This window comes from Mobula hypostoma, chromosome 5 (genome assembly GCF_963921235.1).
Source record: "Mobula hypostoma chromosome 5, sMobHyp1.1, whole genome shotgun sequence".
NCBI lineage: Eukaryota > Metazoa > Chordata > Chondrichthyes > Myliobatiformes > Myliobatidae > Mobula > Mobula hypostoma.
Genome location: NC_086101.1, coordinates 126,293,895 through 126,321,465, shown reverse-complemented (window position 1 = coordinate 126,321,465; position 27,571 = coordinate 126,293,895). Strand labels below are relative to the sequence as shown.

Sequence of the window (27,571 nt, the reverse complement as noted above, 5' to 3'; positions counted from 1 at the left end):
AGGTCCCACCTGCCCTAGAAGAGGTCCCAAATATCTAGAAACCTGAATCCCTGCCACCTCATTCTATTCTTATCCTCACTGTCCCAAGATTACTACCCTTGAAGTCCTGCTTCTTAGTTTCCTTCCTAACTCATCGTATTCTTTTGACAGGACCTCCTCCATTTTTTTACCTATAGTCAAAGTGATTAGTAGGTTAATTGGTCCTTGGGTGTAATTGGATAGCATGGGCTGATTTTCATGTTCTGTGAATTAAATAAGAATGCAGTGTTTTCATTTTGCCAGTACCATAAAATGTCTTCACTTGTGTTGTTTTGGAGTAAATTTGTTCAGATATAAATATTAAGATTTTTATATTTCTCCAGAATGAGCGGGAACAGATTATGACCACAAATGCTTGGCTCACCCAGGTTTGTACGATTTATTATATTGATGATAAGTTTAAAACACAGGAACGATATTAAACACATTGTATGATGAATAAAGTCTTAATTGTTAAGCTTTTCTTCCTGGAATTGTGCAATGAAACGACTGGACAAAATCAAGCAGTTCAGTTCTGAAGGTGACAGTTTATATACATGCACCCTGAAAGTTACATTGAAATTAACTCTATCTCTGTGCTAGGATATGAAAAGCAAATAACAGGTATGGTTTCCTACATTATATCAAGAGTGTCCAAGAGCCCATAATGGATATACATCAGCGATACTAAAGTGAATTACTGATGCATGGAAACTTACTCTGTTTTTAAATCAGAACACAGAAGCTTTGAAGGATCAGGGTTAATATTCAGGTTGAAGGTGATACCCAGCCTCTTTCTTTCAGTAATAGCTTAAACCCTTTCCTGCTGCTTCATCTATGCTGCTGTTAAATCTTGAGTTTCCTGTGAGTTCTTTGTCACCATGCTCAAGTTTGTGTATTTGGCTGCTCCTGCCAAATCCCCACTTCCATACCACCAAGTTAAATCTCTTCCAAGGTCCTACTCTACACTAGTCATGAAACCACTTCAAATTTTCCTTCTGTTTCTACTCACTCTATTTCTAAGCTCATTTTTAGCCTCCGTCAAGCTCATTTCATACCATCCTGCCTGATTTGCTGTAAGCTCCTGTGCTCCTAACTTCGTTGCACTGGAAATTGCAAATTTTTCCTTTCAAAACTACAATTCTACTGTCAAACCCCACCCTCCCGCCTAGTGTTTGCAAACTTAACCCTATCTCCTTGCCTAGATGCCTAATCTTTGCCATTTTTCTGAGAATTCCCATTTTCAGATTTCCCCTTTGGCACTCTCTCATTGCCAGTCCTTGAACGTAACTCCAGTTGAGTCATTAGCACTGTGAATGATCCCTCATTGACCTTCACAATCTCATGTACCTTCTGACATGGAGTATTTTGCCAGCTTTCACTTGCTCTTGAATTGCCTAGCTCTTGATCAGCATAAAACTAAAGCATCTTCTGTTGTGGCTAATCATAAACAAAAGAGATTTTGCAGATGCTGGAAATCCAGAGCAATATACACGAGATGCTGGAGGAACTCAGCAGGTCAGAGAGGCTCTATGGAAATGAATAAACTGTCAATGTCTCATCCTGAAATACCAATTGTTTATTCAGTTCCACAGATACTGCCTGGCCTGCTGGGTTCCTCCACCATTTTGTGTGCGTTTCTATTGTGGCTTCTTAGTTCAATCCCTCAACCCTTTCTCTGGAGTCTCCTAATTCATGGGCCTTTCCTCTTCCTCAAACTGCAGTTGGTAATATCCTTTGAAGATCACATAAACACTAATGGGTCCCAGTTTTAATTGTCCACAGCCTCCCTTAATCTTTCAGCTGCCTGTTTATCATCAGACAGTTTTTCCAAGGTCCAATTATGAAACTGCTGCATTAAAATTAACATTATCCTTGGCTCTAGGTCAAATTGAGAGGGATTATCTACAATCCCAGTTTGCTACATGACTCTTAATCTCAGTTTCAAACTCTTATCCTCTCAATCACAAGGACCACTTGTTTCTACCTCTATAACACTACCCATTGGTTAGCTGAGAGATCACCAATAAATGAATGGTGGATGATGACTGGAACAAATGGAATAATAGCTAAGATTCTGGGGCTATGGTCTCAACAAAAGGAAGGGGGTGTGCAGCACATTAGAAAACAGATGAAGAACAGGAGAAAAACAACTCTGGCAATTGCCTGAAGTTCTCATGATAAATTTGACTCATGTTTGATCCTAGATGTATTTAAAGATTCTAAATGTTTTTGATTATAATTAATACAATACCGGGAATATTTAGTACTGCTGTATCACTTTTTTTAAACATAAATCCACTGGGAATGAAGTTTGGTCTTGCAGGTGATTTTGTAGCTAAATTCTATATGATGCACAATCCTCTGGGTAAAGGTAAAGGCATCCGTTAGTCTTGCGAGACCTGGAAAGTCTTCATTCTCCAGGGCGCAGGCCTGGGCAAGGTTGTACGGAAGACCAGCAGTCATGCTGCAAGTCTCCCCTCTCCATGACACCGATGTTGTCTAAAGGAAGGGCATTAGGACCCATACGGCTTGGCACCAGTGCCGTCGCAGAGCAATGTATAATTAGGTGCCTTGCTCAAGGACACAACAAATGTTGCCTTGGCTGGGGCTCGAACTCACGATCTTCAGGTCGCTAGTCCAATGCCTTAACCACTTGGCCATGTGCCATTTTTAAATCCTCTGGGTAAGGAGGTTTTAAAAAAGTTATTCATAGAGTTTCAGGGAGTTGGAAACCAGAGTGCCAGAGCAGCTATGGAACTGGTTATGAGAAAAGATGTTGTTATGCCTACATACAAAGACAGGAATTGGAAGATTGAGCGTGGTGAGATTAAAATTATAAGATGCATCTATTTCAATGCAACGAGTATTGTAGGTAAGGCAGATGAGCTTGGGGAATAGATCGGAATATGGTATTATAATACTGTAGGCATAAGTGAGACTTGGTTGGAAGAGGGGCAGGACTTGGCAGCAAATACTCTGGGGTTCATTTGTTTTATACATGATAGAAGAAGAAGGGGGGGAGGGCTGGCATTACTAGTCAGGGAAAATGTCATATCAGTGCTAAATCAGGACAGACTAGAGAGCTCTTCTACTTTGGAGGCTATATGGGTTAAACTGAATAATAAAGAGATGACCACGTTAATGGGATTATATTACAGATCTCCCAACAGTCAGTGGGATTTAGAGGAGCAAATTTGGAGAGAGATTGCACACTGTTGTAAGAAATGTAAGGTTGTGATAGTAGGTGATTTTAACTTTCCACTTATTCACTGGGACTGCCATACTGTGAAAGGGCGGGTTGGCCTAGAGTTTGTCAAGTGTGTTCAGAAAAGTTTCCTTAATCAATATATAGAAGTCCAAGCTAGAGAGTGTGTGATACTGGATTATCCGTTAGGGAACAAGACAGTTACCTACAATACTCATTGCATAGAAGTGTGTTCAGCGGATCACTTTGCATTGAGTGATCTTAATTCCATTAGTTTCAATATAATAATGGAAAAAAGATTAGTTTGCTCCTTGGGAGAAAGGCCAATTTTAATGGCATCAGAAAATATCTGGCAAATGTGGACTGGGACAGGTTGATTTATGGCAAGAGGTGTGCTTGGTAAGAGGGAGGCCTTCAATAGTGAAATTTTGAGAGTACAGAGTTAGTATGTTTCTGTCAGAATGAAAGGCAAGAATAACCGGTTTAGGAAACCTTGGCTTTTGAGAGATATTGAGGCCCTGGTTAAACAGATATAAGCAGCAAAGAACAAATGAGGTACTTGAGTATAAGAAATGCGAAGAAACACTTAAGAGGGAAATCAAGAGCACTAAAAGAAGGCATAAGCATAGGCATAATAAACTTTCGGAAATAGTAGGGACAGAGGGTCCAGTGAGATGGAGGAACTGAGGGAAATACATGTTAGTAGGGAAGTGGTGTTAGGTAAATTGAAGGGATTAAAGGCAGATAAATCACTAGGGCCAGATGGTCTGCATCCCAGAGTGCTTAAGGAAGTAGCTCAAGAAATAGTGGATGCATTAGTGATAATTTTTCAAAACTCTTTAGATTCTGGACTAGTTCCTGAGGATTGGAGGGTGGCTAATGTAACCCTACTTTTTAAAAAAGGAGGGAGAGAGAAACCAGGGAATTATAGACCAGTTAGCCTAACATCGATGGTGGGGAAACTGCTAGAGTCAGTTATCAAGGATGTGATAACAGCACATTTGGAAAGCGGTGAAATGACCGGACAAAGTCAGCATGGATTTGTGAAAGGAAAATCATGTCTGACGAATCTCATAGAAATTTTTGAGGATGTAACTAGTAGAGTGAATAGGGGAGAACCAGTGGATGTGGTATATTTGGATTTTCAAAGGGCTTTTGACAAGGTCCCACACGGGAGATTAGTGTGCAAACTTAAAGCACACGGTATTGGGGATAAGGTATTGATGTGGATAGAGAATTGGTTGGCAGACAGGAAGCAAAGAGTGGGAATAAACGGGACCTTTTCAGGATGGGAAGTAAGAAAGAATAAAAATGAATTACCTCAAACATTCTAACGGGAGGTGGGGGGGGGGGGCGTCATCGCTTCCCTGGCTAAAGGTTGACTCATTATAGAGCCTGATGGCTGAGCGTAAGAATGACCTCATATAGCGCTCTTTAGAGCAGCACACTTATCTTCGTCTATTACCAAAAGTGCTCCTTTGTTCAGCCAAGGTGGCATGCAGAGGGTGAGAAACATTGTCCAGAATTGCCTGGATTGTCCATAGGGTCCTTTGTTCTACCACAGCCTCCAATGTGTCCAGTTTGACTCCAGTAACAGAGCCAGCCTTTCTAATCAGTTTATTAAGCTGTTGGCATCACCCGTATCGATGCCATTGCCCCAGCACACCACTGCATAGAAGATTGTACGGACCTCAGTCTCCTCAGGAAGTAGAGCCATAAATCATCAATTAATATTCCATTAAGTTCTCGTAATGAGTGTTTGACCAAAATGCAGCAATGGGTCCAGTTTTCCTGGTTATAGGGAAATCTCTTTCATGACATTTGATGAAGGCAATCTGACGTCTCTCTTACAAAGTTTATTCTGTTATAGAATGAACAAAACAAGGTAAAGAAACATTGCCAATCACCCATGATCTGCGATTGATTTTATCCAACCAGGAATGGAATGACTATCGGTTAAGATGGGATCCAGGAAAATATGAAGGCATCGACCAGCTCAGAATATATTCTCGGCATCTTTGGCTCCCTGACATAGTGTTATATAACAAGTAGGTTAACTATTTATCACATTGTTTTTTTGCACTTTGATAGAACTTTGCAATTTTAGGGATTTATAATTTCACCTAGTCCTGTTTGGGCGAAGGCATGAAAGAAGCAGCTTTTATTTGTCCCAAAAATGACTTAAGATGGTGTAGACATACATTTCCTGGTTGAGCCATTAAGGATGATACTGCAGGGTCCAAGGGGCTGCACATCCTGGGAGTTTATCTCTAGAAACGTTAGGATGATAACCACAGATACATTGCTGTCAGAGAATCAGATTGCAGAATCACTTTTCATATGTTGTGCATTAGAGGCAATGACTGCTTTTAGCATGTAGATATTGTATAAATATAAATCCTGGAAGGATGGTAGAGGCAGAAAGCTTTGCTTATATTAACTATCACCGACAAGACTGTGGATTGAGAGCCAAGATTAGTCTCAATATCTCTTTGTTAGCCAACATATGAATTAGGAGCAGTAGGTCATCTGGCCCCTCCGACTTTTTAAAAATTCATTTATGGGATGAGGGCATCGCCAGCTAAGCCAGCATTGTAAGAATATCTTTGTTGATCTCAACTCCACATGTCTGTCCAACTGTAAGAACCATTCACCCCTCTACTTATCAAGCATTTACCCACAGTAACTCTGTCTTAAAATATTCTAAAACTTGACTTCCACTATCCTTTGAGGAAGAAAGTGCTAAACACTATTACTCTCAGAGAAGAAATGTCACCTCATCCCTGTCTTAAAAGGGTAACCATCTATATTTAAACAATGACCCTAAATAGTTCAAGTCTTTCTAAAAAGAGAAACATCCTCCCTATATATAGATCTCATGATCTCATCATTCATTCAGGTCCCTTTCACCCATCTAAGCTCCAACAAGTATAATCTAGTCTGTCAAATATTTCATCCTAAGGCAACCCATCCACTACATACTGTAAACCAGTCCAAGGATTTAGATCAGAGCTGTCATATTCTTCTCAGGTAGTCCCTCAGAATCTAGGAAGACTTGCTTCCACTCTGATCAGCTGGATTATGAAGTAATTGATGAAGCCATTGAAGGGATTGCCGGCTCTTGTACAAATTGGACAGGAAGCTTGACAAACTAGGATGTAAGTGAGTTGAGATGTGGTTTGATTGTTCTGCCATTTATGCTGGGTTCCTCTGGGTTTAGAATTCCCATTATTTCAAGAAGGATTTGTCTACACTGTTGAATCATTTCCTCTCTCTGCGTCATAATGTTTTCCCATAACAGAGCTCAGAATGGAGTGTCTGCTTCAAGAATACAAATGAGGTGGCCTTCCCCCATCATTGCCAACTGAGACTATTTTGGGTCTCAGGCCTGAGGATATTGGGAGAGGACACTGATGTGATCTGATTCCTTTGTCACTCAGTGTCATCTGCAGACGAACAAAAAATGGAAAGTCCTAGCAATTTGAAAGGAGGAAGTAATTATACCTCTCCAAATATCCTGAGAAATTAACACTATATATTTCTTTCTTTCCAGTGCTGATGGAACCTATGAGGTGTCCCTCTATACTAATGCAATTGTATACAGCAATGGAGATATCTTCTGGCTGCCTCCTGCCATCTATAAGAGTGCCTGCAGAATCGAAGTGAAACACTTCCCTTTTGACCAGCAAAACTGTACATTGAAATTTCGATCGTGGACATATGATCGCACTGAAATTGATTTAGTTTTAAGCAGCGATGTTGCAAGCAGGGATGACTTCAAGCCCAGCGGAGAATGGGATATTGTGTCACTTCCAGGGAGAAGGAATGAAATTCCATCAGACCCAACATATGTTGATATTACATATGATTTTATCATCAGGAGGAAACCATTGTTCTATACCATTAACCTCATCATCCCCTGTGTGTTGATCACTTCTCTTGCAATTTTGGTGTTCTACTTGCCCTCTGATTGTGGCGAGAAGATAACACTGTGCATTTCTGTTCTGCTGGCACTAACAGTCTTTTTACTGCTCATATCGAAGATTGTTCCACCGACGTCACTGGATGTTCCACTAATTGGCAAGTACCTGATGTTTACCATGGTTTTGGTAACTTTTTCAATAGTCACCAGTGTCTGCGTGTTGAACGTTCACCATCGGTCACCCACCACCCACACCATGCCTGAATGGGTGAAGCAAATATTTCTTAAGAAGCTGCCGACTCTTCTGTTAATGAAGCGACCAGAAAATCGAAGTATAAAGGACCGAATGAGGAAGAAACAGCTGTTGGCCTGTATCGATAGTGAAATAGACCAAGCTGATTTTCAAACAAGCTGTGGGAACAAAGAGCCAGCACTGAGATGTGGCTGGAAACTGAGAGACATGTCCTATCAGCAGGATTTAAGGAAGAAGGGATCAGCAAAGGCTCGGTGCAACATAGAAGAGGCAGTGGATGGTGTCAGATTCATAGCAGAGCACATGAAATGTGAAGATGAAGACCAGAGTGTGAGCTTATCCTTTCTTTCCTCTTTTTTCAACATCTAGAGAACAAAGTTACTAAGCAGTAAAAAATATCCAAATTGATGGTAACTTTAATTAAAGATTTATTTTAGTATTATCGTCAAACAGACTGTGTCTCCCATAGACCTCTGCCTTGTGTTTTGTTCCAAGTAGAGCCATGAGAACCCAAAATGCAGAAAGTGGTCATTCAGCCCATCAAGTTTATGGCTGCTACCTCTTTGGACAGACATAAACTAAGGATATTGTACTGTCGCTATCCGTACATCCACTTACAAATACTTCCTTTCATAAATTATTGGTCTCTGGATGAGTTGGCAGCCATAGTTGATCAGAAATATTGAGGTGCTGGTTGGGAATAAGAAGGAGGTATGAGTCCAGTGCAGGCAGCTGGGATCAAGTGAATCCCTGGAGGAGTATAGTGAATGCAAGTACCTACTCAAGAAGAAAATCAGGTGGGCAAATGAGAGGCATAAGTCAGCTTTGGCAGGGAGGATTAAGGAGAATCCAAAGAGATTTTATAAGTACGTTAAGGGAAGAAGAATAACTTAAGGGGAAAGAAGGCTCCTCACAAAGCAAATATGTTCGTATGGAGCAACAGGTGATGGGCAAAATGGTAAATAAGAGAAAATCTGCAGTTGCTGGAAACCCAAAGCAACACACACAAAATGCTGGCAGAATTCAGCAGGCCAGGCAACATCTATGGGAATTGTCACATACCCCGTGACGGGTTAAAGAACCAGCAGAGGTGGAAAACACTTTGGAGTCCAGCATTGCTATTAACTAATAATATTTATTAGCAACCTCGCAATACAGTAATACAAATGTAGATAAATCAAACAGGTTAGCAATGATTATATATAAGTAAGTAAATCAGTAAGTGTGGAAATATATGTGAAAAACAAAGCTTCTTCAAGTCTAGGGGTAAAAAGATACAGTCTTACGATGATGAGTAAATTTGAGTTCAGTTCGTGGTGTTGAGTTGAGTAGTGATGGAGAGAGAGAGAGAGAGTTAGAGATTTGAGTCTTCAGGTGAGCTGACGCCGTCGATTTTCTCGTTGTCCTCCGAAATCCTTTAAAAGTCACCGACTGTGACCACAACAAAGGGGACAGTTTTCCTGTGGTGGAGCTATCAACCTAGGCAAACGTTAGACACATGGACAACTCCCCACCGGTCAATCCCTTTTCTCACTGCAAGAGCCACTGATCAATCTGCTTGATCGATCCTCCAAAAACCCACTTTTTCTGTGGGTACAACAAAGCTTATTCAGTGTCCAAAACATGTGCCTGAGGTCTATATCGTCTGACCTCCTATTTATCTCACCGTACTGAGTACCAACTGTCATTCAAATAACTCCTTCCTTTGACTGTGTAAGAAATGTACAAGCAGGCAAATGTCCTTGGAAGTATAAACATGCTGCCGAGAAATCATAACATCGATTGTCCATCAAATAACACCGCCCTCGGTCACCATAGCGACTTACGGGCTGCTTGGCACTCTCTCTCTCCAACTCAGCAAAAATCCAAAAGTTCCTCCTGCCTTAAGGTGACAGTCCAACAGTTAGTCTCCGTCTCTCTCTCTCTCTTGTTCTTTCTCTCTCTCTTTTCAAAACAACATGTCGGTGTTAAATAACTCTCTCTCTCTCTTTTTCAAAAGCACAGTTCATAGGGGTAATTCAGGACCTTGTCACGGAATGAATAAACAGTTAATGTTTTGGGCTGAGAAAACGGAGTCCTGAACCTCGGCTAAAACGTCGGCTGCTTACTCTGTTTGCTCTGTTTTTACTGTAAAGAAAGACATGACAATTTTATAACTAAGGAAAGATAATTGGGGTGTCTTGGGGATAACCTATATTGCAGAAGAGGAGGTGCTGGGTATCTTAAAATTTATGATGGTAGACAAATCTCTAGGGCCTGATCAGGTACACCAAAGAACAGTGTGAGAAGAAATTAATTACAGAGGCCCTGGTTGAGATGTTTGCATCATTGTTAGCCCCAAGTGAAGTGATGGGATGCTGGGGGGTAGTGAATGTTGTGTAACATTTAAGAAGGACTGCAAAGAAATACCTTGGAACTATAGACCAGCAAGTTTAACATTTATGGTAGGTAAGTTACTGGAGAAGATTATGAAGGGGTAAATTATTTGTATATCTGGAAAGACAGAGGTTGATTTTGGGTAGATAGCATGGCATTGTGCATGGAAAATCATATCTTATGAACTTGATAGAGTTTTTTGATGAAGTGACTCGGAAGGTTAATGAGGTTTTAGACATGATCTTTCTGAACTTAACTGAGGTCTTTGCTAAGGTTCCACATGGTAAGCTGCTCTGAAATGTTAGATCATATGGAATGCAGGGAGAGCTGGTTAATTGGATACACAACTGGCTATGATGGCAAGAAGCAGATAATGATGGTGGAAAATTGTTTCTCAGAATGGGGAATGTGTTTAGTGGTGTGCCTCAGTGGCTGGTGCTGGACCCATTGTTGTCTCATGCGTATCAAGGCATGGTTAAAGCTTGGATGAGAATTTACAAGGCATGGTTAATAACTTTGCAAATGACACTAAATTGATAGTATCATAGAGAGTGAAGAAGGTAATCAAAAACAACAGGGGAATCTTGACTATCTGTATCAGAGGGCCAAGGAATGCCAAATAGAGTTTAATTCAGATAAGTGTAAGGTGTTTTTGGAATATGAAATGAGGATAAGACTCTCACAATTAATGGCCGGTCTCTTTGGACTGTTGTATAACACAGTGACCTTGGAAATCAGGGACAGGGTTCTCTGAAATTGGAGTTACAGATGTACAGGATGGTGAAGAAGGCTTTTGACATACTGGCCTTAATCAGTCAAGGCATTCAGCATAGACATGTGGAGCTAATGTTACAGTCATACAAGAATCTAGTGAGGCTGCACTTGAAGTATTGAGGAGTATTATGTTCAGTTTTGTTCACCCTGCTAAAGGAAAGATGTTATTAAATGGATAGAGTGCAGAAAAATTCCAAGGATGCTGCCAGGACTTGAGGAACTGAATTATAGGGAGATATTGGATGGCTAGTTTTTTTTCCCCCTTAGAGCACAGGAGACTGCAGGGTTAATAAAGTCATAAGGACACAGATAGGGTAAATGCAGGCAGTCTTTTTTCCAGGATTGGGGGATCAAGAAGTAGTGAGCACAGGTTTAAGGTGAGAGGGGAAGTTTTAATAGGAAATCAAAGTGCAACTTTTTTATGCACAGATGATGGTATGCATATGAAATGAGTAGTTAGATAAAGTAGTTGGGACAGGTACAAAGGCAACTTTTAAAGTATGATTGGGCAGGTACATGTTTAGAAGTATAATGACCAAATGCAGGCAAATGAGAGTAGTTTGGATTGACATCCTGATTGGCAGGTACCAGTAGGGTTAAAGGGCTGCTTTCATGCTGTTTGTCTCTGATGTTGCAGCTACATCAGGTAATGGCAGAAGATTTCATGCACTACCACCTTCTGTGCACAAAATAACCTTTGTATATCATTTTTCTCTCTTTAAAACAATTGTGCATTGGATTCCCCATGCAGAAATAATCACCTTTTCCAATTCACTTTATCTGAACCCTTCAGAACTAAAGAAAGGTAAAAAATGTATTCGAACCTCTATCAGCTTTCCCTGTGCCCAAGGCATAATGGTTGCCTCAAAATTCATCCCTGTTTGATTGCTTCATTAACATGCAATATGATAGGTTTAGCTAAACACCAATGTTTGTGAAAGTGAATTTTTATATGTATTATTTGTTCACCATAAGGAAAGACAGGAGATGAATACCACTTCTCAGTGCAAACATGTTTTACCAATGTATTGTTGTCTTGTGTTACTTAAAAAGTAATTTTTTCCAGCACTTAATGATCAATACATTTTACCATGCTGCTGAAAGCTCATCAAAAAAAAAGCAGAGGAAGATTGTTTTGCCCTCAACAGAAATTAGGCCACCCAGCACTCACCTTACTGAGGTAAACTTACATAACCGAACATGCTTCAGCAGACCACTGTGAAATCAGGGTTCCACCAGAAGCTTTTGCTAGCAAATTGGAACACATCTTCCCATCCTTCTAAATCAATTAAAAAAAATGCTTAAGTGAACCACACTATTAAATCCTTACCCCATTCTGCTTCATTTAACTGCCTCGTCTCTACCACTCTGCAGTCACCTCCCATCAAAGTCAATATCAGCTTTCCCTCTAACATCACTCATCATGACTTCTGGTGCTGTCTGTGTGTAAATTGCATGTTTTCACTGAAATATCGTGGGTGTTTCCATTTCTTCCCACATCCCAAATGTATGCAGGTTGGTAGGTTGATTTGCTATTGCAAAAGGGCCCAAGTGTGTAGAGTAAAATCTCGAGGAAGTTGCAGAGAATGCGGGTTAATACAGTGTGATGAATGTAAATGGGTGGTTAGTGGTCAGCAGGAACTCAGAGATAAAGGAGCTGTCTCCATGATGTATGACTCTATGAACTCCAACAGCATTAGTGAACACAAGGTTTGCCAGCCACCCTGTCCTTGTTATGGATGAAGGCAATTATTCTCTCAAATCAACTGAGAAGAGAGAGCTGCATTCATACAGTAATAAGAATAACCCTTCAATCTCTATTCTTAATCTAATAAAAATTCTGCTTCTTTGAGTCAATTGATCGGATGTTATACTTATATTAGGAAGTAAATTAATCTATAAGAACACAATCCTTGCTTTTTCCATTCCTTTTGCCCTACTTCATAGTATTGAGACTTGCACAAAAATAATCAAATTCTGAATCTGTCTGCTCCTATGAAGCGAGGACGAGCTTCCCAAAGCCTCCCGCCACATCCTGTACTTCCACTGCTCTGCCAGCCTGCTGGCCATGCCTGTGCATATTGACAAATCAATGAACGGATCAGACCTCTGTTGGAGGTTTGTCAGACAATAGCACCAAGAAGTGGATCTTGCACGTATCTCAAGCAAAAGAAAATATGCAGATGCTGGAAATCCAAGCAACACACACAAAATACTGGAGAAACTCAACAGGCTAGACAGCATCTATCAGAGTACAGTCGATGTTTCGGACAGAGACCCTTCAGTAGGACTCATGATGAAGGGTTTCGGCCTGAAACATCGACTGTTTGCTCTTTTCCAGTGATGCTGCCTGGCCTGCTGAGTTCCTCCACCAATTTGTGTGTGTCCTTTCACATATCTGCCTGATCTGTAGTAGAAAATCCTCATCTTCCTTCCCAGCAAACCTGTTAAACCCCAGGACTAATGGTGAAGACACTGAATCCAGCTGGAGTAGTCTGGTGAATCATTTCTATACATTCTCTGTAGCAAATATAGGTAAGGAGATTAAAACTGTCCAGAATACTTCATGTATAGTCACACCAAAGCCCCATATAATTGTTATGAGACATCTTTACTCCCGTAGTCAGTTAGTGACAATATATCATTTTTCATCCTAAAGGCCTGCTTTAGCTGCATATTATCTTTCAGTAAATAATGTACAAGGGCTCATGTGTTCCTTTGAACATCAGTTTTACTCAGTGTGTCCTTCAAAATATTTAGCGTATCTGCTTTCAATAGTGAATATTAATAAAGTGACAATTTTATTAGGTACACCTGTACCCCTGTTCATTAATACAAATATCTAAACAACTAATCATGTGACAGCACTTTAATGCATAAAAGCACGCAGACATGGTCAAGAGGTTCATCAGAAGTCCACACATCAGAATAGGGAAGAAATGTGATCTAATGGAATGGCTTGAGTATCTCAGAAACTGCTGATCTTCTGGGATTTTTTTTCATGCACAACAGTCTCCACAGTTTACAGAGAATGGTATAGTAAGCAAAAATTGTCCAATGAGTGTCAGTTCTGTGGGTGAAAGTGCTTTGTTAATGAGAGACATCAAGGGAGAGTGACTGGACTGGTTCAAACTGACAGGGATGTAAATAACCTCATATTACAACAGTAGTGTGCAGAAGAGCATCTCTGGACACACAACACATCAAACCTTGCAGTCAAGTGGCTACGTTGTATATAGGATATATTGTATATATTTTCTGATATTAAGGGGGTATTGAACTACAGCAGCAGAAGACCATGAACATACTCTGATAAAGTAGCCATGAATGTCAATTTTTCAACCATCTGCTACGTTGTCCACTCATCTTTCTTTTGCTATTCCCTTGAAGTCTTTTGTTTTCTCATCATTCCCACTTACTGTATATTTGTGTCATTCACAAACTCAGAAATATTGCATTCGGCCTACGCAGCTAAATTTCCTTTATGAGTATGAGTAGTTGAGATCTAAGGTCTGATCCCTGCACTGCCCAGTATTCATCACCCAGAAGGGAAAGCACTCTTTATTCCTTCTCATTCCCTTCTTTCATTAACTAATTATCAAGCCGCTCTCGTATACTACCCCAGATATCTTAAGCTCTAACCTTGTTTGCCAATCATCTGTGTGGAAGCTGACTGAAAGTCTCCTAAAAGTCCAAATACATCACATTGACTGGATACCTCCCCCCCCTTTGCTCTACTGGAGACATCCTCAAAAAAACTTCCCTAGATAGTCAAAAAAAAAATGCTGGAGAATGCAGCAGGCCAGGCGGCATCTAAAGGAAGAGGTACAGTCGATGTTTGGGGCCAAGACCCTTTGTCAGGACTAACTGAAAGAAGAGATAGTAAGACTGTACCTCTTCCTCTACCAGCATTTTTTATGTGTGTTGCTTGAAATTCCAGCATCTGCAGATTTCTTCGTGATTGCTAGATAGTCAAATGTTTTGCTTTCACATGTCCATGTTGAGTCTGCACAATCTGATGTTATTTTTTATAGACATCTCATCCTTTTTTAAGGATGCTATCATATTCTGAACTACTGAAGTAGGGACAGCAGTTTATAATTTCCTGTCATCGCTCTCTGTTTGTTGTTAAATAGTGGGGTTACATGTATACCCTGTAAAAAAAAAACACAAGCATGGTTTTGAACATTATAACCATTGCATCCAACTACTCTAATTCTGGATCTAGACTATCAGGACCATGCGAGTTATCCAATTTCTGGCTGAATAACTCCTTGAGTGTTTTTCCATGAATTAATCCTTTACATTGTCAGTGCTAATGTGATTTGTCCTCTCTGTCAGTAGATTAAAAGCCTCTATTACAATATGACCTTGTCTTAATGCCTCACTTTCCTCACAATTACTATTCACCACCAATGCTTTCTACTGTCCGCCAAATTAACCCTACCTAGCCATTTTAGTTTCATACTGTGATATGATCCAAAGATATCTCTACTACTGCTGTTATAAATACTTTTATCCACCTCATATTCTTAAATTTTGAATATGCATTTGCATAAGGTGGCACCTTGTTGATTGCCATCTGAACAACTCAATATATCCAGAAGCAGTAAATACCAGAAACATTCAATAAGCAGAGTGATTATCAGCAATGTTTCTCTTTCTACTGAGTTTGCCTGATGTACTGAATGTTTCCAGCATTTTCTGTTTTTGATTCCGATTTCCAGCACCTGTAGTTTTCATGATTTTCCTCCATTGGTTTTCCAGTACCTGCATTACTGATCTCATCCTAATATACAGGTAATCGGACTTATTGCGCTAATAGTGACAAGGTTTGTTCCATCTTCAGAAAAACAAGCCTTGCTGCATTAGTCGATGTGCGGTGACATTTAGATACCTTGCAGATGTTGCCTCTGCTATAGCTTTTATTTGTGATTAAGGCAGCAAGGTTTCTTTATTCATTTGTGTGACATTTTTAATTTCCCAATTCAGTACACTCTGCAGCTGGCGTAAGCATTCACTTTCAGCACTTGCGGGAGTCTGAGCTAATTGCAAAAATAGATAATAATAAGTAATAAGTAAAATTGATTAAATTTTTAAAAGTTTTCTAGGATGAATCAATACATGAATCAATGCATTTGCTTGTTGTTCCTTAGCCAAATCTAGACTTAACTAGAGACATGTAAGTTGCTTGCATCTAAAATTCTCAGTATAAGGACCTTACAGGTGAAAACTAATAAACTTTACAGTGCTCTGAGGATGTGGAAAGCACCTTATAATTGCAAACTTATTTACCTTCATCACTTAATATCTGCCAGCAATCTCAGAAAATTAACAGCCTTACCAATGTGTATGGCATGCAAGACACTTCATTGCTAAACAGGGAACTACTGTTCAGGTGCCAAGGTTAATGTGGCCTCTTCCTGTACAGCCAATACAATAAATGTAATGATACCTATTGCACTGACAATCCAAAGACCAGATGAAACATTTCAAATGTTTCCTAATTATCATCATGGTATTTCTTGCATGTTGTAAACCAGTCAATTGATCACTGTCACTGAATGGATGGCCAATTAAAGAGCATAGAGCTAAGTGAGGAAGATTACTATAGCCAGCACGTCTCTGACATTTTCACTAAGGAAACGCAGTTATAGTAGGCTCATTTGCTGCCCATTAAATACACCATCGATAAAACAACAGCAGTGGCCATGTGATCAATCCTTCTTCCAACTCTTTCATATTTAGTTGATATTGCAAAACAAGCTGACTTTTCAGAAAAAAAAACTTTCCTGAAATTGCTTGCATTCCTGCTGGATTTAGCATTCTAATTTTCAGTCCATCTGCATGACTCATTTTATACACATGGACTCTCTCAATCCTTTTGTTTTTCCTCAACCTTCATCACACATTCTGGTATTCCCCCTTTAACTCACAGAGGAAAATGAAGTACAATGGCTCTGTTTAAAATAAACAGTGACATTATTGCAGTGGTAAGGAATGATATAGAATTATTTTGGGTGGAGGTAAAAAGAAACAGTAAGGACGATAAGTCACTGGTGGGCATGCTAACAGGAGCTGCTCTGTAGTAAAAAGTACAAAGCAAGACATAAATGGGGCTTGTAAGATAGGTACACTAATAATTATAGATGCTTTGAATCATCATTAATCAGACAAATCAAATTGACAATGATACCCTTGATGAGAAGTTCTTATGGTATATTCAAGATGATTTCTAGGTTGTGCAATGAAATTGCATTTAATAGTAATCTCTCAGTAAAGGATGCCTTGAAAAGAGTGTGGCACTTCAAATTCAGATTGAGAGTGCGAAACTTGATTATGAAACTGATGTCTTAAAGTTAAATAAAGGCAAGAATAATGGAATAAGGAGAGTTGTCTAATATGGACTGGAAAAATAGATTAAAAGGTAAATCTGTGGTAGATAGGTCAGGAAATATTACATGGTTCTCAGCAAAGCTACATTCCAAAGAGAAAGACGAGTTTGATAAGAGCGATGCACTACTGTGTCCAAGAGGAAGTTCAAGGTGGTAGAAAATTGAAGGAAAGACGAGATAATTGGGAATTACTGAGGAACCAGCAATGAACAGCTGCAAACTACAAAGAGAGCTAGCAAAGAACCAAAAACAGGGAGTTCCAGCTTTTATAAACAAAAAATATAAAAGGGAAATGAGCCACTAAAGGAAGCCTGTCCTCATCTTCTAAGGGGAATCTTGCATCGTTCACTCTACAGCAGAAACCTTGAAGCAAACCTTGGGGTTAATTGGGGAAGTAGATGGTCCTGCTTGAAGAGAACAGGTGAAAGCCAATTTGTAGACAGGGAGAAGCCCTGTAGTGTGCAGGGACCCTATACAGTGCCACCCTCTTCCTCCAGCATATCATACGTGATAAGGGAAGGATACGAGTGGCTGTTTACTTCACACAAGGCAGCCTGTCAATTTCGATAAACCTTAAATCTTTAGTCATTTTTTACCATATGTCAAAAGCCTAACTCCAGTTTATGGAAGGATATTGTGAGTGAATTAGTGGTGACCTACTAAGCGAGGCAGCCATTTACTCACCAACATTTCCTTTAAGGATCAAGCTAATGAGAAGATCAAATTATCTTTTTAGTTGACCTGGATCATTCATTTTCTGTTCTTTTGACATTTTCACCTAGCTTCGTGATTTCTATCCAGCTAACTAACACCCTATAATTTTTGGCATATTTTTGTAATTGCTTCAGGTTGAACCACTGTTCTCAGTGCTCGCATTTGCTCCTGACAACATGGGAACATGTCAGTTGGAATATTAGACTGTTCACTGTACACAAGGTGAAATCTACAGCCAGCTCAGTGATAATGGATTGCTTTGTAGTGTCGACTCAGTAAGAGATTAATTAGCTGGTAGAATTTATACTGCAGCTTTCCGCCCTGTTTGAGCTCAGGTTTAAAATGCAGATTTTCACCAGTACTCTGGTAGCAAAACATTAATATTTCATTGGCTCCTTTCATGTCCTTTTCGTCTTTAGTTTTCTCTTTGAGGTACCTCAAAGCAGTAGGCTCCTAATGTGGTCCTATTTCCCCTTCACTGGAGCTGAGAAACAGGATTTATATGGCATCCGTGCCCTTTCAAGCTTTTTAAAAAAGTATTTATCAGATAGTTAGCAAGAGTTTACGATCTGTAAGATATGCTAGATTGATCACACATTGGTCTTGAAGTTCAAGTTGTGGAAAGGCCAGAGGATGAGCATCTTGCCCACTCATGGCTTGGACTGTGAGGGTGCCTCCTTATTCTGTCACAGGAGGCTATTCCAGACTCTGAACAGGTGAATGTCCTGCCAGCCTCATTTCCTCCTCCTCTCATGTCGAGGATTTGTGTCTCAGGTGGTCTTCTGGCCCAACCAACAGCTGCGAGTTGTTGAAGATGGCCCTGAAAAGACTTCTGTAGCTTATCAACTGCATGCTGATCTATGTCGAGAACGATGCACAGTGGAATGGAAACCAAATCACTCTGACGTCTCTCCTGTTCTGCCTTTTGAGCAATATGATTATATCCTGGGTTTCCTGGTGGAGTCAGAGCAGAGCCAGATCCCAGTTGGAGATGAGCCATAATGTTGTCAATGAAGTCTGAAAGGGTCTGAAAGGTGCTCTATCTTGCAAAAAATTCAATTTGAGTCGGTCCGTACTCAGTGAAAGGAACTAACTATTGTCTCATCACTGCAATTTCATCACAAGACAAATAGGGACATATTTCACCTACTTTCTGGGGCTAAGATGAAACTGAGATGGAGCAATACACGATTCAGATGTTGGGGCCCACAGTAACCATTAAGCAGTCACCAGTGCTGGAATCAGTTAAATCTGTCATCAAATATCCTGAGTCTGAAGCAGCATTTCTTTGTTAACTGAAACACTATTTCCATAGTGAACCGATAAATAAAGGCAGGAAAATCAGGAAGAGATACTTGATGGGATATTCCGCTTCATTAAAGTAACTTCTCGTTATTCATTTTAGGCTGGATAGGTTAGTGAATCTCAGTTAAGCAGATCCCCAATTATTCATTTAGAGATACAGTGTGGAATAGGCCCTTCTGGCCCTTAGAGCTGCATCATCCTGCAGCGCCCGACAGCCCTGGTTTAACACTAGCCTAATTGTGAGACAATTTACACTAGCCAGTGAACCTACCCAGTACACCTCTGGACTGTGGGAGGAAACAGAGCACCCGGAGAAAGTCCACACATTCCACAGGGAGGATGTACAGAGACTCCTTACAGCGGATGTCAGGATTGAACACCAAAGTGCAACACCCCGAGCTGTAATAGTGTCATGCTAACAGCTACGCTACTGTGGTGCCCAGTTCCTTGAATTCTCCAGCTCATCCTTTTATCAATTTTGTACGAGACTTTCAATATTCCTCCAGTTTCTAATTTTGCAAATTGCCTCCTAGAAAATCTATTCTTTACTTAACTTGCAACAAACTTTTCATTTGTGTGAGGTTCTCAGTTATTCATGCAGAGTACTGCAAAGGAATGCTTAATGACTTGGAGGGATTCGGTAAAACACAATGAGATCACCCAATGGTCACTTGGCCAAAGCCCAACCATGCTTGCTAAAGTGATGAGGAGTGGAACAGAAGATGCCATTTACTCGTGATGCCATTCGCGGCTCCCAAGCCAAAAGCTGTGAATGAACCAGGATCTTCATTTTCTGTTAAGGTCCAAAACTGTGGCACTTAAGTCTGTCATAGTCATAGTCATACTTTATTGATCCCGGGGGAAATTGTTTTTCGTTACAGTTGCACCATAAATAATAAATAGTAATAGAACCATAAATAGTTAAATAGCAATATGTAAATAATGCCAATAAATTATGAAATAAGTCCAGGACCAGCCTATTGGCTCAGGGTGTCTGACCCTCCAAGGGAGGAGTTGTAAAGTTTGATGGTCACAGGCAGGAATGACTTCCTATGACGCTCTGTGCTGCGTCTCGGTGGAATGAGTCTCTGGCTGAATGTACTCCTGTGCCCACCCAGTACATTATGTAGTGGATGGGATACATTGACCAAGATGGCATGCAACTTAGACAGCATCCTCTTTTCAGACACCACCGTCAGAGAGACCAGTTCCATCCCCACAACATCACTGGCCTTACGAATGAGTTTGTTGATTCTGTTGGTGTCTGCTACCCTCAGCCTGCTGCCCCAGCACACAACGGCAAACATGATAGCACTGGCCACCACAGACTCGTAGAACATCCTCAGCATCGTCCGGCAGATGTTAAAGGACCTCAGTCTCCTCAGGAAATAGAGATGGCTCTGACCCTTCTTGTAGACAGCCTCAGTGTTCTTTGACCAGTCCAGTTTATTGTCAATTCGTATCCCCAGGTATTTGTAATCCTCCACCATGTCCACACTGACCCCCTGGATGGAAACAGAGGTCACCGGTACCTTAGCTCTCCTCAGGTCTACCACCAGCTCCTTTGTCTTTTTCACATTAAGCTGCAGATAATTCTACTCACACCATGTGACAAAGTTTCCTACCGTAGCCCTGTACTCAGCCTCATCTCCCTTGCTGATGCATCCAACTATGGCAGAGTCATCAGAAAACTTCTGAAGATGACAAGACTCTGTGCAGTAGTTGAAGTCCGAGGTGTAAATGGTGAAGAGAAAGGGTGACACAGGTATGGCTTGCAGAGGGCTTTTTCAAGAGCAAAGAAATAATTCTGAGTGAGGTTGGTGGCGACGTCGCATGCACATCAACTCTGACAAGTTTTGCAGGACATTACTTCCTTCAAAGCGAAACCCAATAGCATGAATAACAGCGATCTTTCACCCCCAGACAAGCTCAATGCCTTCAATGCCCGCTTTGATAGGGAGAATATAACTACAGCTGTGAAGATCCCTGCTGCACCCGGTGACCCTGTGATCTCTGTCTTGGAGGCCTATGTCAGGCCGGCTTTCCGGAGGGTGAACCCTCGCAAGGTATCAGATCCTGATGGAGTACCTGGTAAGGATCTGAAAACTTGTGCCAACCAATTGGCAGGTGTATTCAAGAACATGTTCAACCTCTCATTGCTATGGTCGGAAGTTTGTACCAACTTCAAAAATGGAACAATTATATCAGTGCCCAAGAAGTGTAGTGTTAGCTGCCTTAATAACTATCATCAAGGAAGTACCCACATCTATGGTGATGAAATGCTTTGAGAGGTTGGTCCTGGCTAGAATCAACTCCTGCCTCAGCAAGGACCTGGACCCACTATTATTTGCCTATTGCCACAATAGGTCTTCAGCAGACACAATCTCAATGGTTCTTCACAAGGCCTTACATTACCTGGACAATACAAACACCTATATCAGGATGCTGTTCATTACAGATCAGCATTTAACACTATCATTCCTACAGGCCTGATTGAAAAGCTACAAAATCTAGGCTTCTGTACCTCCCTCTGCAATTGGATCCTTGTCTTCCTAACCGGAAGACCACAATCTGTGTAGATTGGTGATAACATCTCTGCCTCACTGACAATCAATACTGGCGCACCTCAAGGGTGTGTGCTTAGCCCACTGCTCTACTCTTTTTCTATCTATCACTGTGTGGCTAGGCATAGCTGAAATGCCATCTATAAATTTTCTAATGATACAATCATTTTTGTCAGAATCTCAGATGGAGACAAGGGTTTGTACAGGAACAAGATATACCAACTAGTTGAGTGATGTCACAGCAACAACCTTGAACTCAATGTTAGTAAAACCAAAGAGCTGACTGTTGACTTCAGAAAGGGTGGGACGAGGGTACACATAGCAATCCTCATAGAGGGATCAGAAGTGGGGAGAGTAAGAAATTTCAGGTTCCTGTGTGTCAGGATCTCTGAAGATTTAACCTGATTCCAACATATTGATGCAACAATAAAGAAGGCCAGACGGTGACTTTATTTCATTTGGAATCTGAGGAGATTTTTTTACCTAAGAAACTCAAATGTACTTTGGAGAGCATTCTGACAGACTGCATCACTGTCTGGTATGGGGGTGGTGGGCTACAACACCGGATTGAAAGAAGCTACAGAAAATTAGTCAGCTCCATCTTGGGTACTAGCCTCCATGGTATCCAAGACATCTTCGAGGAGCAGTGCCTCAGAAAGGTGGCGTTCATTATTGAGAACACCTATCACCCAGGACATGCTCATTGTTGCCATCAGGAAGGAGGTAGAGAAACCTAAAGGAACAGTTTCTTCCCCTCTGCCATCAGTTCCTAAATGGACATTGGCCCCATGAACACACACACACACACACATATATACACACTTATTGTAATTGATTTACTTATTTTTCCCTATATTATCATGTATTACATTGTACTGCTGTTGCTGCTAAATTAACAAATTTCATGACATATGCCAGTGATATCAAGTAGTACGCCTGATTCTGATTCTGATACTAGGGATACGCCAACATGGAATTGGCAATCTGATAATAATGCCCATGCTAGGTCACTTCGCCTCTCTCCCAAAGCCCATCCCACTGACCAGAATTCACACAATGATCTGAAATTACATCGATAAGTATCCACTTAGTTGCCTTTTCTAAACAGTGAATATTTTGTAAATTGATTGCGGCAATAAAGTTGAATGAACCCCCAGAGCCTGAGATTAAATATAGCAGTTAGTATGGGGGAAAAGAAAACAGGAGTATAATTCCATAGTCAGTGCCCTATGGACAAGGAGGATCTTTCTGTTCTTCTAAATGGTGCTGTGGAATAGTTAGTCCCCCAGCTAAGTGGTAAGCATAGCCTTAGTTTAACATTTAATTCAGAAGCTTTTCTCCTGCTCTTTACCGCACTGAAGTGTCTTCCCTGATTGTGTTCAAATGATGTTGCTTGTGTTTTTTATGAGGTAACATGCAGGCAATGATGAACTTAGAAGTTAAGAAAGTCAGGAGTGAATTTATTGTCATTTACACAGTACATGTATTCACAGTGGCATCAAAATGTTATGTGCAGCAGCATCGTAGGAACATGGCATCATATAATCAGCATTCACAGTAAAAGCATAAATTAAACAAATTATACATTATTTTTACAATGAAGAAAACAATTATAACAAAAAACATAAGTTTTAATGCATAGTAATCAATATGGTCACAGTGCTGCTAAACTCCAGTGATTTGTATTGTGCCAGTTGGTTCAAGAAACAAATGGATGAGGGGAAGTAGTTGTTTTTGATCCTGGTGCTGTGTGCCTCTGCATCACTCTGTGTTCTACTGTCATGATGAGGCCACACTCAGGTTGAAGGAACAACACCTTATATTCCATCTGGGTAGCCTCCAACCTGATAGTATGAATATTGATTTCTTGAATTTCCAGTAATGCCTCTCCTTCACCAATCCCCATTCCCTTTTCCCCTCTCTCACCTTATCTCTGTCATGGTCTGGTCCATGAAATCCGCATTCCGATTCACAGTCCAGTCCATGTTCCTTATTCCAGGTTTTCCGGTTTTCCCCAGTTTCTGTTGAGGCAGCTGAATCTCGTTTGGGCTGGCTTCATAAATACCTTCAGGATTCAGCCTCTGGCTGCTGGATTGTTCCTGTCCATACCCCCTGTCCCCTCCCCTCCCCTCCCCTCCCCTGAAGCCTTGCCTTGCCTTGCCTTGCCTTGCCTTGCCTTGCCTTGCCTTTTGCCTTGCCTTTTGCCTTGCCTTGCCTGTAACCCTTGCCTGTAACGTTGTCTAGTTCAATCACCGGAGCAAGATAAGGAAATGTCTATCGTTGTTTTGAACTATCTCTGTGTCCACACCTTCGCTAGGTAGGTCCGGCCGTTTGCCGCTACCTAGTGTTGGGAACTGTCTGTATCCACGCCTTCGCTAGGTAGGTCCGGCCGTTTGCCACTACCTAGTGTTGGGAACTGTCTGTATCCACGCCTTCGCTAGGTAGGTCCGGCCGTTTGCCGCTAGCTAGTGTTGGGAACTGTCTGTATCCACGCCTTCGCTAGGTAGGTCCGGCCGTTTGCCGCTACCTAGTGTTGAGAACTGCCTGTATCCACGCCTTCGCTAGGTAGGTCCGGCCGTTTGCCGCTACCTAGTGTTGGTAACCGACTGTATCCACGCCTTCGCTCGGTTGGTCCGGTGTTTGCAGCTACCTAGTGTTGGGAACTATCTGTGTCCACGCCTTCGCTAGGTAGGTCCGGCCGTTTGCCGCTACCTAGTGTTGGGAACTGCCTGTATCCACACCTTCGCTAGGTAGATCCGGCTGTCTGCTGCTGCCGTGTGTTGGGAACCGTCTCGTCGTATTCTACATTCTGTGTATGAGTGCCGGCCCTATATCCTGTTTCTAAGGAGGAGTCCTGGCTCTGTGTTCCATGTTCCTGTCTCTCCCTTGACCAAGGCTCTGCGTTCCTGTCTCTCCCTCGACCAAGTCAAGACTTCGGGGTCTTGTCCAGATCTAGCCATGATCCAAGAACCTTGTCCTGTCCTAGCCATGGCTTTGTGTTCTCATCTTGTCCATGTGTCTCGCCCAGCCCAGGAGTACCTTGCCCAGCCCGGTGCTGCGGTTCCCTCGTCCTGTGCTGGGGTTCCCTTGCCCTGTCCAGGAGTCTCGCATCCAGTTCTGTTGCCACTCCTCTTCCTGTAGCCATGTCTTGTCCTCGCCTAGTTCTGGAGTCCGAGCCTGAGTGACGTCCCAGGTTCTAGGACCTTGCCCAGTCTCTAGCTCGGAGTCCATATCCAAGCCTCAAAGATCCCCAGCCTCAAAGAACCCAAGCCTCATCATGTCCTTGCCTAGTTCCGGGGCCCGAGTCAAGACCAAGGTTCTGGGTTCCTGTCCAGTCTCTGGCTCGGAGTCCAAGCCCAGGCTCCTAGTTCCAAGTTCCATGTCCTGGTTCCACTATCCTAGTCAAGTCCTAGCCCAGGCCCTGTATCCTTGTATCGTCCAGGGCCTGTGTCACGTCCAGCATCCTTTCTTCCCCACTTCCCTTGCTTCCTTGTCACGCCTTGTCCTGTTCCTAGTACTTCAGTGTCTGTGTCTTGTATTTGGGTCTGCTCCCAGCTGCCCCCTTATGCCAATCTCCTTGCCTGCCCATCACCTCCCTCTGGTGCTCCTCTCCCCTTTCTTCCATGGCCTTCTGCCTTCTCCTATTAGATTCCCTCTTTTCCAGCCCTGTTTCACCAATCAACTTCCCATGTCGTTACTTCACTCTTACCCCTCCTAGTTTCACCTATCACCTTGTGTTTCTCCCTCTCCTCACCTCACCTTTTAACTCTACTCCTCATCTTTTGTTTCCAGTCCTGATGAAGGGTCTCAGCCCAAAACATACGTGCTGCCTGGTCTGCTGATTTCCTGAAACATTTGTGTGTGTTGCAATAAGATGGGATGTCCTGGATGGTGGGGATTCTTGATGATGGATGTTGCTTTCTGGAGTAATTTAAACTTTGAAGAATTAACTGCAGAAAATTATGTTGTTAAAGTCTTTGCTAGATTATAAATGGAAATGGACCTTTAAGTTATTTTGTTTTTGGACATTTTGTCCTGAAAATAGATTTTATAGGAAATGTAGAGTAGCAAGCTCCTAAGGCAACATTTTGAACTGAGATGCTATTTTTCTACTTGGGTATAAGGGCAATGGAAAAGATGAGAAGTACTTAACAGGTCAGGGAGTCACGGCGAAAATGGAAACAGAAGTTGACATAAAGCTACCCTGACCTGCTGAGTATTTCTAGCATTCTCTTCTTTTTATATTCTTACTTACAGCTATCGTAGTATTTGTATTTTGAATACTCTGAATGCATGTTTGGCTACAGGCAAGGGTAAATTGTGCCAATATTTGCTCACCCATACCTTACAGGTTACTTTCAATGTTTCTCCCTGTTTAGCGTCAGTGGAAGTGTAAAGGAACAAAGTTGAGCTAAGTTTTTAAGTTTCCTCTTGCCCAAATTCAGAATGACACCTGGTGCATTTTATGCCATATGATTTAGAAGAAGTAGATGAAAGGTTAATGACACTGTTAGGGAAGGAATGCATATGTCTGGATGATCCCAAGGATGACATCACTCAAAAAGGACAGAAAAAATACAGCAATAAATTCCTTTCAACGTTTGTGTTAATATTTTAACAAATTATGTTCTGACATGTATTTATCTCTGATTTTCAGATCAGTGAAGACTGGAAGTACGTTGCTATGGTTATCGACCGCCTGTTTCTGTGGATATTTGTATTTGTGTGTATCGTTGGTACCTTGGGTCTGTATCTTCAACCTTTCTTTCAAAACCACACTTCACCACACATTTTCTGATGCAAAGTGGTGCTCTTCCCAGTGCAATGGTTACATTTTCCAATCTGAAAGAAAATCCAAGGCACCAAGCAAGCATGTGCTGTTTACAGACACAGAACAATGGTGATATTGATGACACTATCCACATTAAAACAAATACTGTTACATGATCAACCAATAAAGAAATTTTTAACATGATCTCCTGTTTCTCTCACCCCCACCAATTTGGGAAAAGTTGAAATAAAAGCTCATTGTAAATATGTGCTCTGCCAAGTAAGAGCTTCCATATTTGAAAATTTCTAGCATGTAGGTCTCTATAGGCTCAGTGCCCACATTGAATTTGATTGAAAGATTATTACAATAGAATGACTGGAAGGATATGAAAGAGCAGCACTCATATCAAAAGCCAATAAACAAAAACTTCCCACCCTTGATTTGCAGTAAATGATACAAACCAGGAATTTCCAATGGAATTGCTGACTCTTCATTACTTCAACTCCTAATAGACAACATGATTTATACAATTGTGTGAGAAAGACCAAATGGTATACTTTTTAATCACCCAAGTCTGTACATGAAACATAGCTCATGCTTCTATTGCTTAGTGCTGTTGATGCCATCGCATTGCTTGTTGGTCAGCATTTTATTGAACATGAAGATGGCTTTACATTAATTCAACGATCCAAGCAAATTATTGTAGATGTCATTCAGGTAAAAGGTATGAGTTATGTTTGCAATTCTGGACTGTGGCGTTAATGAGTATATGGGATGTTTCTGTAAGGAGAAAAAATGGACCAAGATATTGAACATTAATAAAAAAAACTTCTTCCTGTAAACCTGATATGTGGATTGATCTATATAGCTCTTTGACAGTTGTCAAAGTTCAAAACTTAATGTAAATTCATTATCAAAATACATCTAGTCACCATATACAATATTGAGATTCATTTTCTTGTAGGTATTCACAATTAGTATAAAGAAACATAATAAATCAACAAGATAGACAAGATAAACAACCAAAGTGCAAAAGACAGCAAACTGAAAATAAAAAAAGAAAACAATAATATTGAATGAATAAGCAATAAATATCATGAACATGAGATGAAGAATCCTAGAAAGCGATCCATTTTTCTCACCCCCAGTCTTCTGCCTTCCTCCTATATTCTATTATGTCCTGACCAATCAAGAATCTGCCTTAAATATACATAAAGATGTGACCTCCACTCCTGCCTGTGGCAACAAATTCCACAGATTTAGTTGCTTTC

The 27,571-nt window shown here is 41.1% G+C and overlaps 1 protein-coding gene across 1 annotated transcript in view; it reads left to right on the top strand.

Annotated features, from left to right (window-relative positions):
* The window catches only part of LOC134346296 (neuronal acetylcholine receptor subunit beta-2-like), a 49,955-nt gene extending 22,821 nt beyond the window's left edge, over positions 1 to 27,134 (top strand). Inside the window, exons 3-6 of the mRNA XM_063047645.1 lie at positions 363 to 407; positions 5,165 to 5,274; positions 6,780 to 7,731; positions 26,187 to 27,134. Coding sequence (XP_062903715.1) covers positions 363 to 407; positions 5,165 to 5,274; positions 6,780 to 7,731; positions 26,187 to 26,327 — 1,248 coding nt within the window. The 3' untranslated portion in view covers positions 26,328 to 27,134. The remainder of the gene's footprint in view (positions 1 to 362; positions 408 to 5,164; positions 5,275 to 6,779; positions 7,732 to 26,186) is intronic.
* The last annotated feature ends 437 nt before the right edge of the window (positions 27,135 to 27,571 follow it).